This window comes from Tenrec ecaudatus, chromosome X, assembly GCF_050624435.1.
Source record: "Tenrec ecaudatus isolate mTenEca1 chromosome X, mTenEca1.hap1, whole genome shotgun sequence".
Classification (NCBI taxonomy): domain Eukaryota; kingdom Metazoa; phylum Chordata; class Mammalia; order Afrosoricida; family Tenrecidae; genus Tenrec; species Tenrec ecaudatus.
The window spans coordinates 71,699,447-71,713,982 of NC_134548.1; the positions used below are offsets into that span (position 1 = coordinate 71,699,447).

The 14,536-nt window shown below is 41.8% G+C and overlaps 1 protein-coding gene across 1 annotated transcript in view; it reads right to left on the minus strand.

The window, feature by feature from the left end:
• The window catches only part of PFKFB1 (6-phosphofructo-2-kinase/fructose-2,6-biphosphatase 1), a 70,678-nt gene that overhangs the window by 49,300 nt on the left and 6,842 nt on the right, over positions 1-14,536 (minus strand). Inside the window, 1 exon segment of the mRNA XM_075538375.1 lies at positions 7,063-7,115. Coding sequence (XP_075394490.1) covers positions 7,063-7,115 — 53 coding nt within the window.

A 14,536-nucleotide genomic window follows, 5' to 3' on the forward strand; every position in this document is an offset into this window, starting at 1 on the left:
ACAAACATATGAGAAAACATTCATGATCATTAGCCTTAAGGGAAATGGACATTGAAACTACTGAGATACAACCTAACACCCTCAAAGATAGCCCAATTTGAAGAAGAAAAAAACACAAAAACAGATAGCAATAAATGTTGGAGGGGATATGGTGAGATAGGAACTCTCATCCTCTGCCGGTGGTTCTGTAGGTACATGCAGCCATTACAGAAATCTCTATGGTGATACCTAAAACAAATGGAGATTGAACTACCATATGACCCAGCAGTCCCCCTAATGAGTGTATACCCAGAAGTAAGAAATAGCCCACGACCACACATCTGTGCTACAATGTTCATCGCAGTGCAGTTCACAATCACAAAGAATTGGAAACAGCCTAAATTTCCACCAAGCGATGAATGGATTAAAAAACTCTCATATATACATACAGTGGAATACTACACATCCCTAAAAACGCAGCGATGAAGCACATCGACCTATGGGAAGACTTTGAGGAAATTACGCTAAGTGAAGTAAGTTAAGCATAAGAGGACAAGTACAACATGAATCTACTGAGGTAAGCTTAAAAACCACCTGGGACATAGGGGGAAAGCCCTATGCATATGCTCCCAGGGCGAGGTCCCGGCAACATAGCAGGTGTTAGATCTAACACAGGGATGCATATGGCCAACTAAAAAGGAGCAGAAAGCAGGAGACAGGACGTGGATAATGCGTTAGCAGGGCACTAACCCACAAAAGGGGAGGGTATTGTTTACGTTTTCACCGGAAAGCGAGAAGGAACCAGACCTCAGCCTCGAACACCAAGCCTCAAGGGCAAAAGATCGACATGAATCAACAAACTAACAGAATGGTTTGTGGCAAGGGCCTCAGTCCCAACTACATCGACCCCATCCCCAGATAAGTTTACCACAGAGGACAGCACTGAAATTACAGCCCTGGGGAGAGTGCTTGGTCTGCCCAGACCACATGGGAGCAAATTAAGAGGGAAAAGGGAAGGATAGAGAACCACAACCTGGCCCACCAAGCCTCGAGAACAACATTCCTCGTCAGAGCAGCTAATACACAGAAAAAACGTGGGGCTGACCCCACCATGAGAAACGACACCCCTCATTGACCCACAGGGCTCCAGGGTACAGCACTGGAGACACCGAGTGGGAATTGTGCCAGGTCTGATGCCCCACCCCACTGCACTGCAGCGAAACACAAAGGGAGCGCAGCAGAATTATAAAGGGAAGAAAGCAATGAACTACCCAATGAATCCTGAATACAGATTTCAGAATCCGTGGTCAAGGTGTGGCACTTCACCAGACCAGGTTGAAAACATTGAGAAGGGTCAGCAGACAAACCTGGAAATATTTATAGAGTACGATTTCTTGGTGTGTGTTTTTTTCTTGTTTTTCCTTTTTTTTCCCTTTTTCTATTTATCATGTTTATCCAGATAGGATAGGTAGGATAACCAACCTCCAAGGAGAAAACAACAGGACTAATGGCTCTGGGAGGACATGGGAGAGGATATATTGGGAGAAGGGGAGGTGGGGAGTCAACAAACCCAGGGACAAGGGAACAATAAGAGATCTAAAGGCGATGGTGAGGAGGGCATAGAATGCCTTACGTGGTTTTATCAAGTGCAATGTAGCCGAGACAAAGCAGAGAGTCAAATGAAGGTCTAATATGATAGCGGGACAGAAGAAAAGTAAAAAGGAAATAGAGAAAAGAACCCGAAATCAAAAGACATTTATAGAGTCATATTTTAGGCATGCTTGTATGTAAATATATTAATAGATGTCAATAGGGATATAGGTTTATGTATGTGTATTTAAATGTTACGCATTAAGGTAACAGATGGGAATTGGGTGTCTACTCATGTACTCCCTAAATACAAGAACACTTTATTCTAATAACTTGGCATTCTGTGATGCTCACCTTCCCGACACGATCACGTAAGTCAAAATGTATGCATATGCAAATGTAGTGAAGTAAGCTGATGGTACCCTGCTATTAAATGATATGGCATCTGGTATCTTAAAAGCTTGAGGCTAAACAAGCCACCATCTAGCAGGGAAGCAACAAATCACGTCAGCCTCTGTGATCATAAGGTATAGACAGGATAAGGTATTAGTAAACCAGAAGACCCAAAACAAATATATTGATGCAAATGATGGGGTTGGAGTGGAGACCCAAAGCCTATCTGTACATAATTGGACATTCCCTCACAGAAGCGTCACAAGGAAAGAACGAGACAGCCAGGGTGCAATACAGCACACATTTATATAGTTTCTTAATGCTTCCTCCTCCCCACTATCCTGACCCCAGTTCTACATTAGGAATCCGGGTAGACTGGAAGGAACATGTACACTGGTACAGATAAGAGCTCTCCATACATGAAATCCAGGCCAGATAAACCCCTCAGGAACAGCAATGTGACTAGCAATACCATGAGAGTAGGAGGAAGGTGGTGGAGACACAGTTAGAAATAGGGAACCTACCACAATGGTGCATAATTACCACCACCTCCACAGAGGGCCGAACAAAAATAATGTGGAAGAAGGGAGACAGTGAGTATTGTAAGATATGAAAATTAAAATAGTCATTTATCAGGGGTCCGTGAGGGTAGGAGGGTGGGAAAGGGAGGGTTAAAAAAGAGGAGCCAATACAAATGGCTCAAACAGAACGTATTTTGAAAATGATGAAAGCAACTTATGTACAAATGTGCTTGATACAATTGATGTATGGATTGTTGTAAGAGCTGTAAGAGCAACCTAGAAGAAGCAGAGATTGACCTGCCACAAAAAGATAATTTTAAAATGCTGCTTGAAGTCATAAAGGATATGAGGGAAGCAATGCAGAAAAAAAGATGAAATGATAGAGGAGATAAAGACAACACACCAAATGGAAATACAGAGTTAAGGGATGAAATAACAAAATCCAGGGACAAATTGACAGACCTTGCAAATACGCTTGAGGAAGGAGAGAATTGACCCACTGACCTAGAGGACAACCAAGCAGACCTCATCAAACGGGAAAAGCAGTCAAATAAGACAATCAAAGAAACTGAAGTAAACTTGAGAGCCATGTCTGATACTACGAAAAGAAACAATATTAGAATGATTGGACTACCGGAACAAGACACAACAAAGAAGTCAACAGTGAAAATAGCAAGGGAATTCTTATAAGAAAGCATTCCCTGCTTAATAAATGAAAATCAGACAACCATTCAAGAGGCTGAAAGAACACTGGCCAGACTGATCCCAAGAAGAAGTCACCAAGACACATAATTGTCAAATTATCCAACTATGAGGAAGAGGAGAAGATCATAAAAGCAGCTAGGGAAAAGCAAAAGTCACATATAAAGGTACCCCGATAAGAGTATGTTCGGATCTATCAGCAGAAACGATGAAGAAGATGAGGGAATGGAGTAACATATTCCAAAAATTGAAAGAAAACAATGCAAACCCAAAAATACTTTACCCTGCCAAATTATCTATTAAGATAGATGTAGAAGTAAGAAGCTTCCCAGACAGGGACCACCTCAAAGAATACATAAAAAGAAACCTAGTCTTACAAAAGATCCTTGCCAATCCATTATGGGGGGAAGATCAACAATCACTGAGGGCAAATAATAGAACATCACATAGAAAAACTCCACCCACAGGGCGACAAAGAAGAAACAGGATAATAACAGCTCGATTGTTGAAAGAAGGCAAACATAAACCACACACACAAAACAAGTGGATAAGATAGGTAGATAGGAAAATATCTATCATAAAAGGTACAAGATGAATCACAGACCCCACAGATGTAGATAACACTGAATATCAATGGCCTGAACTCAGGCAGTAAGGGAAGAGGCTAACATACTGGCTCAGGAAACATAACATATCAATTTGCTGCCTCCAGGAGACTCATCTCAAGCTTACAGACAAAAACAGGCTGAGAAATAAAAGCTGGAGAAAAATATACCAAGAAAATGGTAATGCAAAAAAGCAGGGGTAGCAATCTTAATATCTGACCAAATTGACCTCAAGATACATGCCATAACAAGAGACAATGAGGGGCACAATATAATGCTCAAGGGGAAAATAGACCAAGAACCAGTGAGCATAATAAACATATATACACCTAACGAGAGACCTGCGAAATTTGTAAATCAAGCACTTCAAAAGATGAAAAAGAGATCACAAGCTGAAAAATTATACACAACTCTCTGAAAAAGACAGATCATTGGGAAAGAAAGTCAACAAGGAGTCTACAGATATAAATAGCACAATTGGACGACTTCATAGATATTTTCAGAGCTTTCCACCCACATGCAAAAATATTTACATTCTTTGCAAGTCAGCATGGCATATATTCGAAAATAGACCACATGCTGGGGCACAAGTTGAACTTAAGTAATTTCAAGCACATAGAGGTTATACAGACATCTCTCTCTGATTTTTGCAACATAAAGCTGGAAATTAACAGAAGGACAGTAAAGAAAACAAGGGCAAACTATTGGAGGATGAAAAATTTCCCATTGCAAACGGAGTGGGTTTTGACCCAGATCAGAGATGAAATAAGGAAGTTTCTAGAAACCAATGAGAATAAAAATACGACGTACCAAAACCTGTGGGATACAGGAAAGGCATTTATCAGAGGAAGGCTGATAGCAATACATGCACACATTAAAAGAGAAGAAAGATTCGTGGATGAGATGCTGACACAAAACTTACACCAATTAAAGCAGTCAACAGAACAACCCTACTAATAGCAAAAGGGTAGATATAATAAAAATCAGAGCCCAGATGCAGGAGAGGGAAAACAAGAAAACTATGGAAAAAGTTAATGCCGCTAAAAGTTGGTTCTTTGAAAGAATTAACAGAATTGATAGATCTCTGGTAAACCTAACCAAAGAAAGGAAAGAACAAATGACATTTGCAAGGATAAGGGATGAAACAGGGGACATTACAAATGACCCTAATGAAATAAAAAGGATAATTACATGGTACTATGAAGGTCATATTCCAATGAATTCAACAATTTCGGAGACATTGACAAATATTTGGAAACAACTCCTGCCCTAGACTATCCCAGATGGATGTCAACAACTTCAACAGACCCATAGCAAAGGAAGAAATAGACAAGGTAATCAAAGAATTACCAACAAAAAAATACCCTGGGCCAGATGGCTTCAAAGGAGAATTCTACCAAGCATTCAGGGAAGAACTGACACCAATCCTAAAAAAACACTTCCAAAACATAGAAAAAGATGGAAAACTCCCAAACTCTTTCCATGAAGCTAGTATAATTTTGATACCAAAAGCGGGAAAAGATGCCACAAGAATCTAGAACTATAGACTAATATCCCTAATGAACATCGATGCAAAGATCCTTAACAAAATACTGGCCAATAGAATACAAAAGCATATTAAAAAACAATTCACCATGAAACCAAGTGGGATTGATACCAGAGATACAAGGATGGTTCAATATATGAAAGACCATCAGCATTATTCACCACATTGGCAGGAAAAATGATGAGAACCACATGATAATATCAATAGATGCGGAAAGAGCATTCGACAACGTGCAACACGCATTACTGTTAAAGACGCTTAAGAAGATAGGAATAGAAGGAAAATTCCTCATTATACTAGCCATATATGAAAAACAAACAGCTAGTGCAGTAGTTAATGGAAAAAAGACTAAAACAATTCAACTGTCCACACATGGAAGCCCCTTGTCACCACTCCAATTTAACATCATACTGGAGGTCCTAGCTAACAACATAAGACAAAAGAAAGATATTAAAGGTATTCAGATGGGGAAGGAAGAGGCAAAATTTTCATTATTCGCAGACGATATGATTCTATATGTTGAAGATCCCTTCAACTCCACAAGTGGAGTGTTGGAAGCAATAGAGGAATATGGCAGAGTGACAGGATACAAAATCAACAAACATCAGAAAAGATCACAGAAGCGGCGATTAAATTTACAATAACCATGCACTAATTGAAATACCTAGGGCTACACATGACTTAAAAAACACTAAAGGTTTGCATGAGGAAAATTATAAAACACTACTAAGAGAAATCAAGAGTGACCTCAAACAAATGGAAGAATATCTCATGCTCGTGGATTGGCAGACTCAATATAGTAAAGATGTCGGTTCAATGCTATCCCAATACAAATACCACCATCCTTCTTCAAAGAATTGGAAAAAAAGATTACCAACTTCCTATGGAGTTGGAAGAAGCCCAGAATTATCAGAGAACTCCTCAAGAAGAAGGACAAAGTGGGAGGGCTTGTTCTACCTGATTTTAGCATGTACTATACGGCCACAGTCCAAAACAGCATGGTAATGGCATAATGACAAATATTCAGACCAATGGAAATGAGCTGAAGACCCAGAAATAAAAATATCAGTATATAAGCAAATGATCTTTGATAAGGACCCAAAAAATATTAAATGGGAAGCAGATGCCATCTTCAATAAACAGTGCTGGAAAAAAATAATAATCTACCTGCAGAAAAATGAAGCAAGACACTTACCTCACTCCATACACAAGAATAAAGTGAAGGTGGATCACAGACCTTGAGATAAAACCCCAAACAATTAGGACCATTAATGAGGAAATTAGGACAAACCTGAGAACCTTGGATCAGGGAATACATAGGCTATCAGAAATAGGGAAGGATACAAACACAGAGGAGTCGCAAACACACAAGTGGGATATGCTGAAGATAAGACACCTGTGTACATTGAAAGAATTCACCGAGAGAGTAATAAGAGATTCCACCAACTGGGAAAATATCTTTAGCAATGATACATCAGACAGAAATCTACAATAGTAAAATCTACAATACTTTGCAAGTTTACAATAAGAGAAAAATTAATTACCCACTGAGGAATGGGCAAAGGACCTGAACAGAAGCTCCACAGAGTCTGAAAACCGAATGGCCAATAAAGATAAAAGAAAACGTTCCCCATCATCAGTCATAGGAGAAATGCAAATCAAAACAACTATGAGATACCACCTAACACTCTCAAACATAGCCCAATTCAAAAAATCAGAAACAAACAGGAGTTGGAGGAGTTCTGGTGAGGTAGGAACTCTCAATCACTGCTGGTAGACCTGTAGGTATTTACAGCCATTATGGAAATTAATTTTGAGATTCAGTAAACAGATGGAAATTGAGTTATCACAAGACCCAGCAATCCCCCTACTGGGTATATACCCAGAAGAGGCATGAAAAAAACCATGACCAGACATCTGGGCTCCAAAGTTTGTTGAGGCACAGATAAAAATCACAAGGAGTTAGAAACAACCCAACTTTCCATCAACAGATGAATGGATTAAAAAACTCTGGTACCCGTGGGGGGCTTGCTTTACCTGACTTTGGCACATATTATACAGCCACAGCTCTCTAAACTGCATGGTTTAGGTAAAATGACAGATACTCAGACCAATGGAAAAGAACTGAAAACCCAGAAATAAAGGCATCAGCATACAGAGAGCTGATCTTTGACAAGGGCCCCAAAATAACAAATGGGAAGCAGATGCCCTCTTTAACAAGTGGTGCTAGAAAAAAATGGATATTAAGATGCAGAAAAATGAAGCAAGACCATTATCTCACTCCATGCACAAGAATAAACTCAAGGTGGATCACAGACCTTTAAGTTAAACCCCAAACTATTAGGGCCATCAGTGAGGAGATTGGGACCAACCTGAGCAGGAAGCAACCCAAATTTCCATCAACTGACCATTGGATTAAAAAACAGTGGTATATACATACAATGGAGTACTACGCATCACTAAAAAGCAGTGATGAACGTGTGAGGCACATAGCAGCATGGGAAGAACTTGAAGAAACCATGCTAAGTGAAGTAAGTCAGGCACAAAAGAACAAGTACAACATGAGCCCGCTGAGGTAAGTATTAAAAAAAAATGCAAAAAGGGCATAGGGAAAAAGCTACTGTATACAAACATTTTGGGGGTGAAGACAGTGTAGTATGGCAGAGACCAGATCAAAACCAGGGATGCACATGGTAGACAAGGGGGAGGAGGTGGGGAAAGGAAAATAAAAGGATGAATATAAGGAAGAAAAGGGGAGTGAGGGCATGGGGCACTAATCCACCCAAGGGAGAATAATGTTTATATCTCCACAGGGAAAGTGGGACAAGACTTCAACCCAGTGCCGCAAGGTGAGAATGAAACATCCCGGCGTGGAGTAGGAAACCAGTGGAGAGGACTGGGAGGCTGGCCCCAGCACCAAAAATTAAGTGGATTCCTGCTCCTCCCGCGAGAAGAATTTGTTTCAAAGGACAACATTGATTCTGCAGTTCCGGGAGAGGGACATGTCTGATCAGAGAACACTGGAGCAGATGGAGGGGGAGGAGGAGAGAGTGGAGCACAGCCTGGCCCACAAGGCCATGAGGATGATGTTCCTGATTAGAGCAGCCAGTCCACAGAAAGAACAACATGGCTGGCCCCACTATGAGACATGATGCACCTCACTGACCCATGGCAATACAGGGGACAGCACCGGAGACACAGTGTGCGAATTGCACCTGACCTGATCCCAGCACACCTAGGCAAAGCACTGGGGGAGTGTAGCAGAACAGCAAGGGAATGGAGTGCCAAGGTCCCCAGGGAATGCTGAAAGTGGACTTTGGATGCCAGTGCGTGGTGCCCCAACAGACTGGACTGGAAAACACTCCTAAGGGCCAACAAACGATCCTTGAACTAACTACAAGCTTTTCTTTCTTGATGTGTTTTGTTTTGTTCTTTGTCAGTGGTTTGTTGTTGTTGTTTTGTTGTCTGGTTGTATATTGTTACTTTGTTTTCCTCTGTCTTGTTTTCGTGCATGTTATTATTTCCACAGGTCTATCTAAATAAGACAGGATGGATGAACTATCTGGAGGAAAAACAACGGGACCGACAGTTCCGGGGGGACTTGGGATAGGGGGAGGTGGGGGGTAAGGAAGTGGTGCTAACAAACCCAGGGACAAGGGAACAACATGGGACCCAAATTGGTGGTGAGGGGGGAGCGGCAGGCCTGGTGGAGAATGATCAAGGGTAAGGTTACGTAAAGAAGAGGTATAGCTCTAACCCCGGTGGGGACGGAGCATGGTAATAGGGGAGGAGGAAAGTCACGGGAGATGGAGGAAAGAACTAGGAGTCAAAGGGCTTTTATAGAGGTCTAGACAAAGACATGTACGTGCAAATATATATATGAGGATGGGGAAATAGATCTATGTGTCTATATTTAGAGGTTTAGTATTAAGGTGGCGGAAGGACCTTGGGCCTCTACTCAAGCACTCCGTCAACGCAAGAATATTTTCTTTTATTAAATTGGCACTCTAAGATACTCACCCTCCCGACACAACTGCTGAAGCCAAAGCGGGTGAACAAGTAAATATGGCGAAGAAAGCTGATGGTGCCCGGCTATCAAAAGAGATAGTTTCTGGGGTCTTAAAGGCTTGAAGATAAACAAGCGGCCATCTAGCTCAGAAGCAACAAAGCCCACATGGAAGAACACACCAGCCTGTGTAATCACGTGGTCCGGGAGGGATCAGCTATCAGGCATCGAAGAACAAACAATCATATCATTGGCTGCACATCTCCATGATACGATCGCCGAGGACAAGTGGGTGCATAAGCAAATGTGGTGAAGAAAGCTGTTGGTGCCCGGCTATCAAAAGAGATAGTGTCTGGGGTCTTAAATGCTTGAAGGTGAACAAGCAGCCATCTAGGTCAGAAGCAACAAAGCCCACATGGAAGAAGCACACCAGCCTGTGCGATCAGAAGGTGCCAAAGGGACCAGGTATAAAGCACCATCCAAATAAAAAAAATACCATAGTGAATGAAGGGGGAAGTGCACAGTGGAGACCCAAAGCCCATTTGTCGGCCACTGGAGATCCCCTCACAGAGGGATTTAGGGGAGGAGATGAGTAAGTCAGGGTACGATGTAGCACCGATGAAGAACACAGCTTTCCTCCAGATCCTGGATGCTCCTCCTACCAACTACTATGATCCGAACTCTACCTTGCAAGACTGGATAGAGCAGAGGTTGTACACTGGTGCAGATAGGAGCTGGAGGCGCACGGAATCCAGGGTAGATGATACCTTCAGGACCAGGGGAGTGAGGGGTGATTCTGGGAGAGTAGAGGGTGAGTGGGTTGGAAAGGGGGAACTGATTACAAGGATCTACATGTGACCTCCTCCCTGGGAGACGGACAACAGAGAAGGGGGTGAAGGGAGACTCCGGATAGGGCAAGATATGACAAAGTAATAATCTATAAATTATCAAGGGCTTATGAGTGAGGGGGAGCGGGGAGGGAGGGGGAAAAAAGAGGACCTGATGAAAAGGGCTTAAATGGAGAGCAAATGCTTTGAAAATGATGATGGCAAAGAATGTACAGATGTACTTTATACAATTGATGTATGTATATGTATGGATTGTGATAGGAGTTGTATGAGATCCTAATAAAATGTTTTTAAAAACCTGTGGTACATAGATCCAATGGAGTACTATGCATCGGAAAAAAAAACCAGTAGTGAACGCAGGATACATATCCCCGCATGGGAAGAACTGGAGGAAATTATGCTAAGTGAAGTAAGTTAAACACAAAAGGACAAGTATAACACGAGTCTGCTGAGGTAAGTTTGTATATATATATGAAAGAACCAAAAGGTTAGTGCAAAAAGGGACACAGGGAAAAAGCTACTGTATACAAACACCCCAGGAGTGAGGTTCAGGTAGTATGGCAGGGGCCAGACCAAATCCAGAGGTACATATGGTAGCCAACTGAAATGGGGGTGGAGGGGTGAAAGGGGAAAGCAAAAAAAAGATGTGTTATGGGGGAATAGGGCACTGACAGACCCAAGGGGAGGATATTGTTTGTGTCTCCACAGAAAAAGAAGGATCAGGTGTAAAGCAAGTGCCAGATGAATGCAGTGTGCCAGCAAGGAGTAGGGAGCCAGTCCAGGGACCAGAGGGCTAGGACCCCATACCAGCTATGTGGACAACTGTCCCTCACCCCTGCAGAATTTAATTGAGAGGACGGCACTGAAGCTTCACCTAAGGGTGAGGGGAAGCTTTGATCAAAGCAAATGGGAGCAAATGAAGGGGGAGGAAGAGAAAGCGGATCACATCCTGGCCCATCAGGCCTGGAAGACGATATCCCGGCTCTGAACAGCCAATGGGCAAAGTGGACAATATGGCTGATCCCACTATGAGACACACTGTCCCTGATGGTCCAGGGTCCTAAGGGGAACAACACTGGAGACTCAAGGTCAGGACTGGCCCAGACTGACCCTATGACACTGAGGCAAACTACTAAAAGCGTGCTGCAGAGCAACCATGGGAGCAGAGTAGGAAGCCCCCGAGGGAGTACAAAGGACAGACTCTGGGGGCAAAGCATGGTACACCATTGAACCTGACTGAAGGACACGCCTAGATATAATTTTTTTTAATTTTATCTTTTAATTAATTTATTCTAGGTGAAATTAGTTTCCTTTTTTGTTATCATTGCTGTGTTCTCACTCATTGCCTATCTTGCTATGCCTTGATTTTTGATGCATGTAATTATCTCTACAGATCTATCTAGATAAGATAGACTGGAGGAGAAAACAACGGGACCAATGGTTCTGGAGGGGCATGGTTGAGGAGGAAGAGGGGGTAAGGAAGTGGTGGTAACCAACCCAGGGACAGGGGAGCAGTAAGTGATCCAAAATCAGTAGCAAGGAGGGTGTGACAGGCCTGGTAGGGTTTCAGCAAGGGCAAGGTAACCGAGAGAAATTACTGAAACCCAAATGAAGGCTGAGTATAATAGTGGGATAAGAGGAAAGTAAAAGGAAATAGAGGAGATAACTAGGTGACAAAGGGTATTTATAGAGGTCTAAAGACTGGCATGTACATATGTAAATATATTTATATAAGATAGTGGGGAAACAGATCTCTGTGCATATATTTATAGGTTTAGTGTTAAGGTAGCAGATGGACAATGGGCCTCCACTCAAGCACTTACTCAATGTAAGAACACATTGTTCTATTAAATTGGCATTCCATGATGCACACCTTCCTGACACGATTGCTGAAGAAAAATGTGTGCATAAGCAAATGTGGTGAAGAAAACTGACGGTGCCCGGCTATCAAAACATATAGCATCTGGGGTATTAAAGACTTGAAGATAAACAAGCGGCCATCCAGCAGAGATGCATCAAAGCCCACATGGAAGAAGCACACCAGCCTGTCTGACCATGAGGTGTAGAAGGGACCAGTTATCATACATCAAAGAACTAAAAATCATATCAGTGGGTGCCCACCTTCCTAATACGATCACTGAAGACAAACGTGTACATAAGCAAATGTGGTGAAGAAAGCTGATGGTGCCCGGCTATCAAAAGATACAGTGTCTAGGATCTTAAAGGCTCGAAGACTGGACATCAAGTTCAGAAGCATTAAAGCCCACATAGAAGAAACCCACCAACCTGTGTGACCACGAGCTGTGGAAGAGATCAGTTATCAAGCATCAAGGAACAAAAAAATCATATCATTGTAAATATGGGTGAGTGCAAAGTTGAGACTCAAAGCCCATTGGTAGCCAACCAGACATCCCCTTACTGAAGTGTTGTGGGGAGGAGATGAGCCAGTCAGGGTGCAGGGTAGCAATGATGAAACATATAACTTTCCTCTAGTTCTTAAATGCTTCCTCCCCCGCCCCATTGTCATGGTCCCAATTCTATCTTACAAATGTTGCTAGACCAGAGGATGCACATAGATACAGATAGCAACTGGAAACACAGGGAATCCAGGACAGATGACTCCTTCAGGACCAGTGGTGAGAGTGGTGATGCCTGAAGGGTGAAGAGAATGTGGGGTAGAAAGGGGGAACTGATTACAAGAATCTATGTATAGCCTCCTCCCTGAGGGATGGACAGCAGAGAAGAAGGCTGGGAGTGAGGGGGGGGAGACGTCAGCCAGTGTAAAATATGACAAGATAATAATAATAATTTATGAATGATGAAGGGTTGTTGAGGTGGGGGGAGTGAGAAGGGAGCAGGAAAATGAGCAGCAGATATTAAGGACTCAAGTAGAAGGCAGGTGTTTCAGAATGATGATGGCAACAAATGTACATATATTCTTGACACAATGGATGTATGTATGGATTGTGAGAAGAATTGTATGATCCCCCAATAAAATGATTTTTTTTAAAAAAAGAGGTGCAAGAGTCCCTTTGGCAGTTATATAATCTGTTGTCAATTTTAGAGAATTATGAGTGAAGGGTGGAGTCTAATGTGTCAAACACTGTATAGCCAATGAGGCCTCTGTGTGGGCATGGTCTTCCCCTGAGGACTCTGGGAATTCCTATATTTTACTCCCTGGAGGTAGGAGACACCTTCTCTCAGCTCACTCCTTGAGAGACTCTCTACTGACAAGATACATGACTCTAGGCTGATAGACCCCATGCCCTGGGAACTGGAGGAGCCATGTGGAGACCCCTGCCAGTGCTGACATGCTTCTACCATTACTGAATCCACAAGACTTTGCACCCACTGGCCTGTGATCTTCCAGCATTCGGCGTCATTACATGTGTTTCCAGAGCCTAAAGAGGACTTTATAGATTGGTATCGGGCATATGGGCTATTATCAGATTTATGGACTTGATCTGGACTGGGCTGGGATGTTTTCTCAATATTCAACTGCTCTTGTGTATAAATCTCTATCTTAAACACATATGAGTGTCTCTTGATTTGTTTCTCTAGTCTGTCCGGACTAACACAGCCCCCAATAAAATGATTTCTATATTTTAAAAAAATAATAATGAGTACAGGAAAGAAAATATGTTCTAAAATTGATTTTGTAATAATTTCATAATTATTTTAAAGGTTTAGGCTATTGTACTGTATTATGTGAATTTTATGTCATTGAAACTGTTAGATTCTTTAAATTCATTTCTTAATAGAAACCAAGTTGTTGAAAGCAATTTAGAAATATTTGTCTAACAACCAGAATTCCATATCCAGCAAAATTATGCTTAAAATATGACAAAATAGAGAATTTTTCTGGGAAAAAATGGCAGAGAACATGAAGACAGTTAACCAAAACAGATATCCAGGTGGCCAACAAACATGAAGAAATGTGTGAGATCACTAGTCATTCATGAGATGTAAATAAAAACAATGATGAGATACCATTTTACACCAGCATTGTAGCAAAGTTCAAAAAAGTGGAAAGCAAACATTGGAACGTGTGGAGACAGAGTGGAACCCTCATACACTGCTGATAGAACTGTTAAATGTTACAACCATTGTGGAAATTAGTGTGGCACTTCCTCAAACAATTAGAAATACCATATGAGTCAGCAATCCCTATACTTAGTATGTACCCTTAAGAAACAAGCAATAAAGTGTGAGCAAAGTATGACAAAGAGAGAGAAATAAAACACAAACAATCAAAATCAGAAATGTAGCAGAGAGTATAGTTTTCTCCAATTGAAGTAAAAGCGATCATAGCAGAACAATATGAACAATTATTTTGTTGTTAGGTG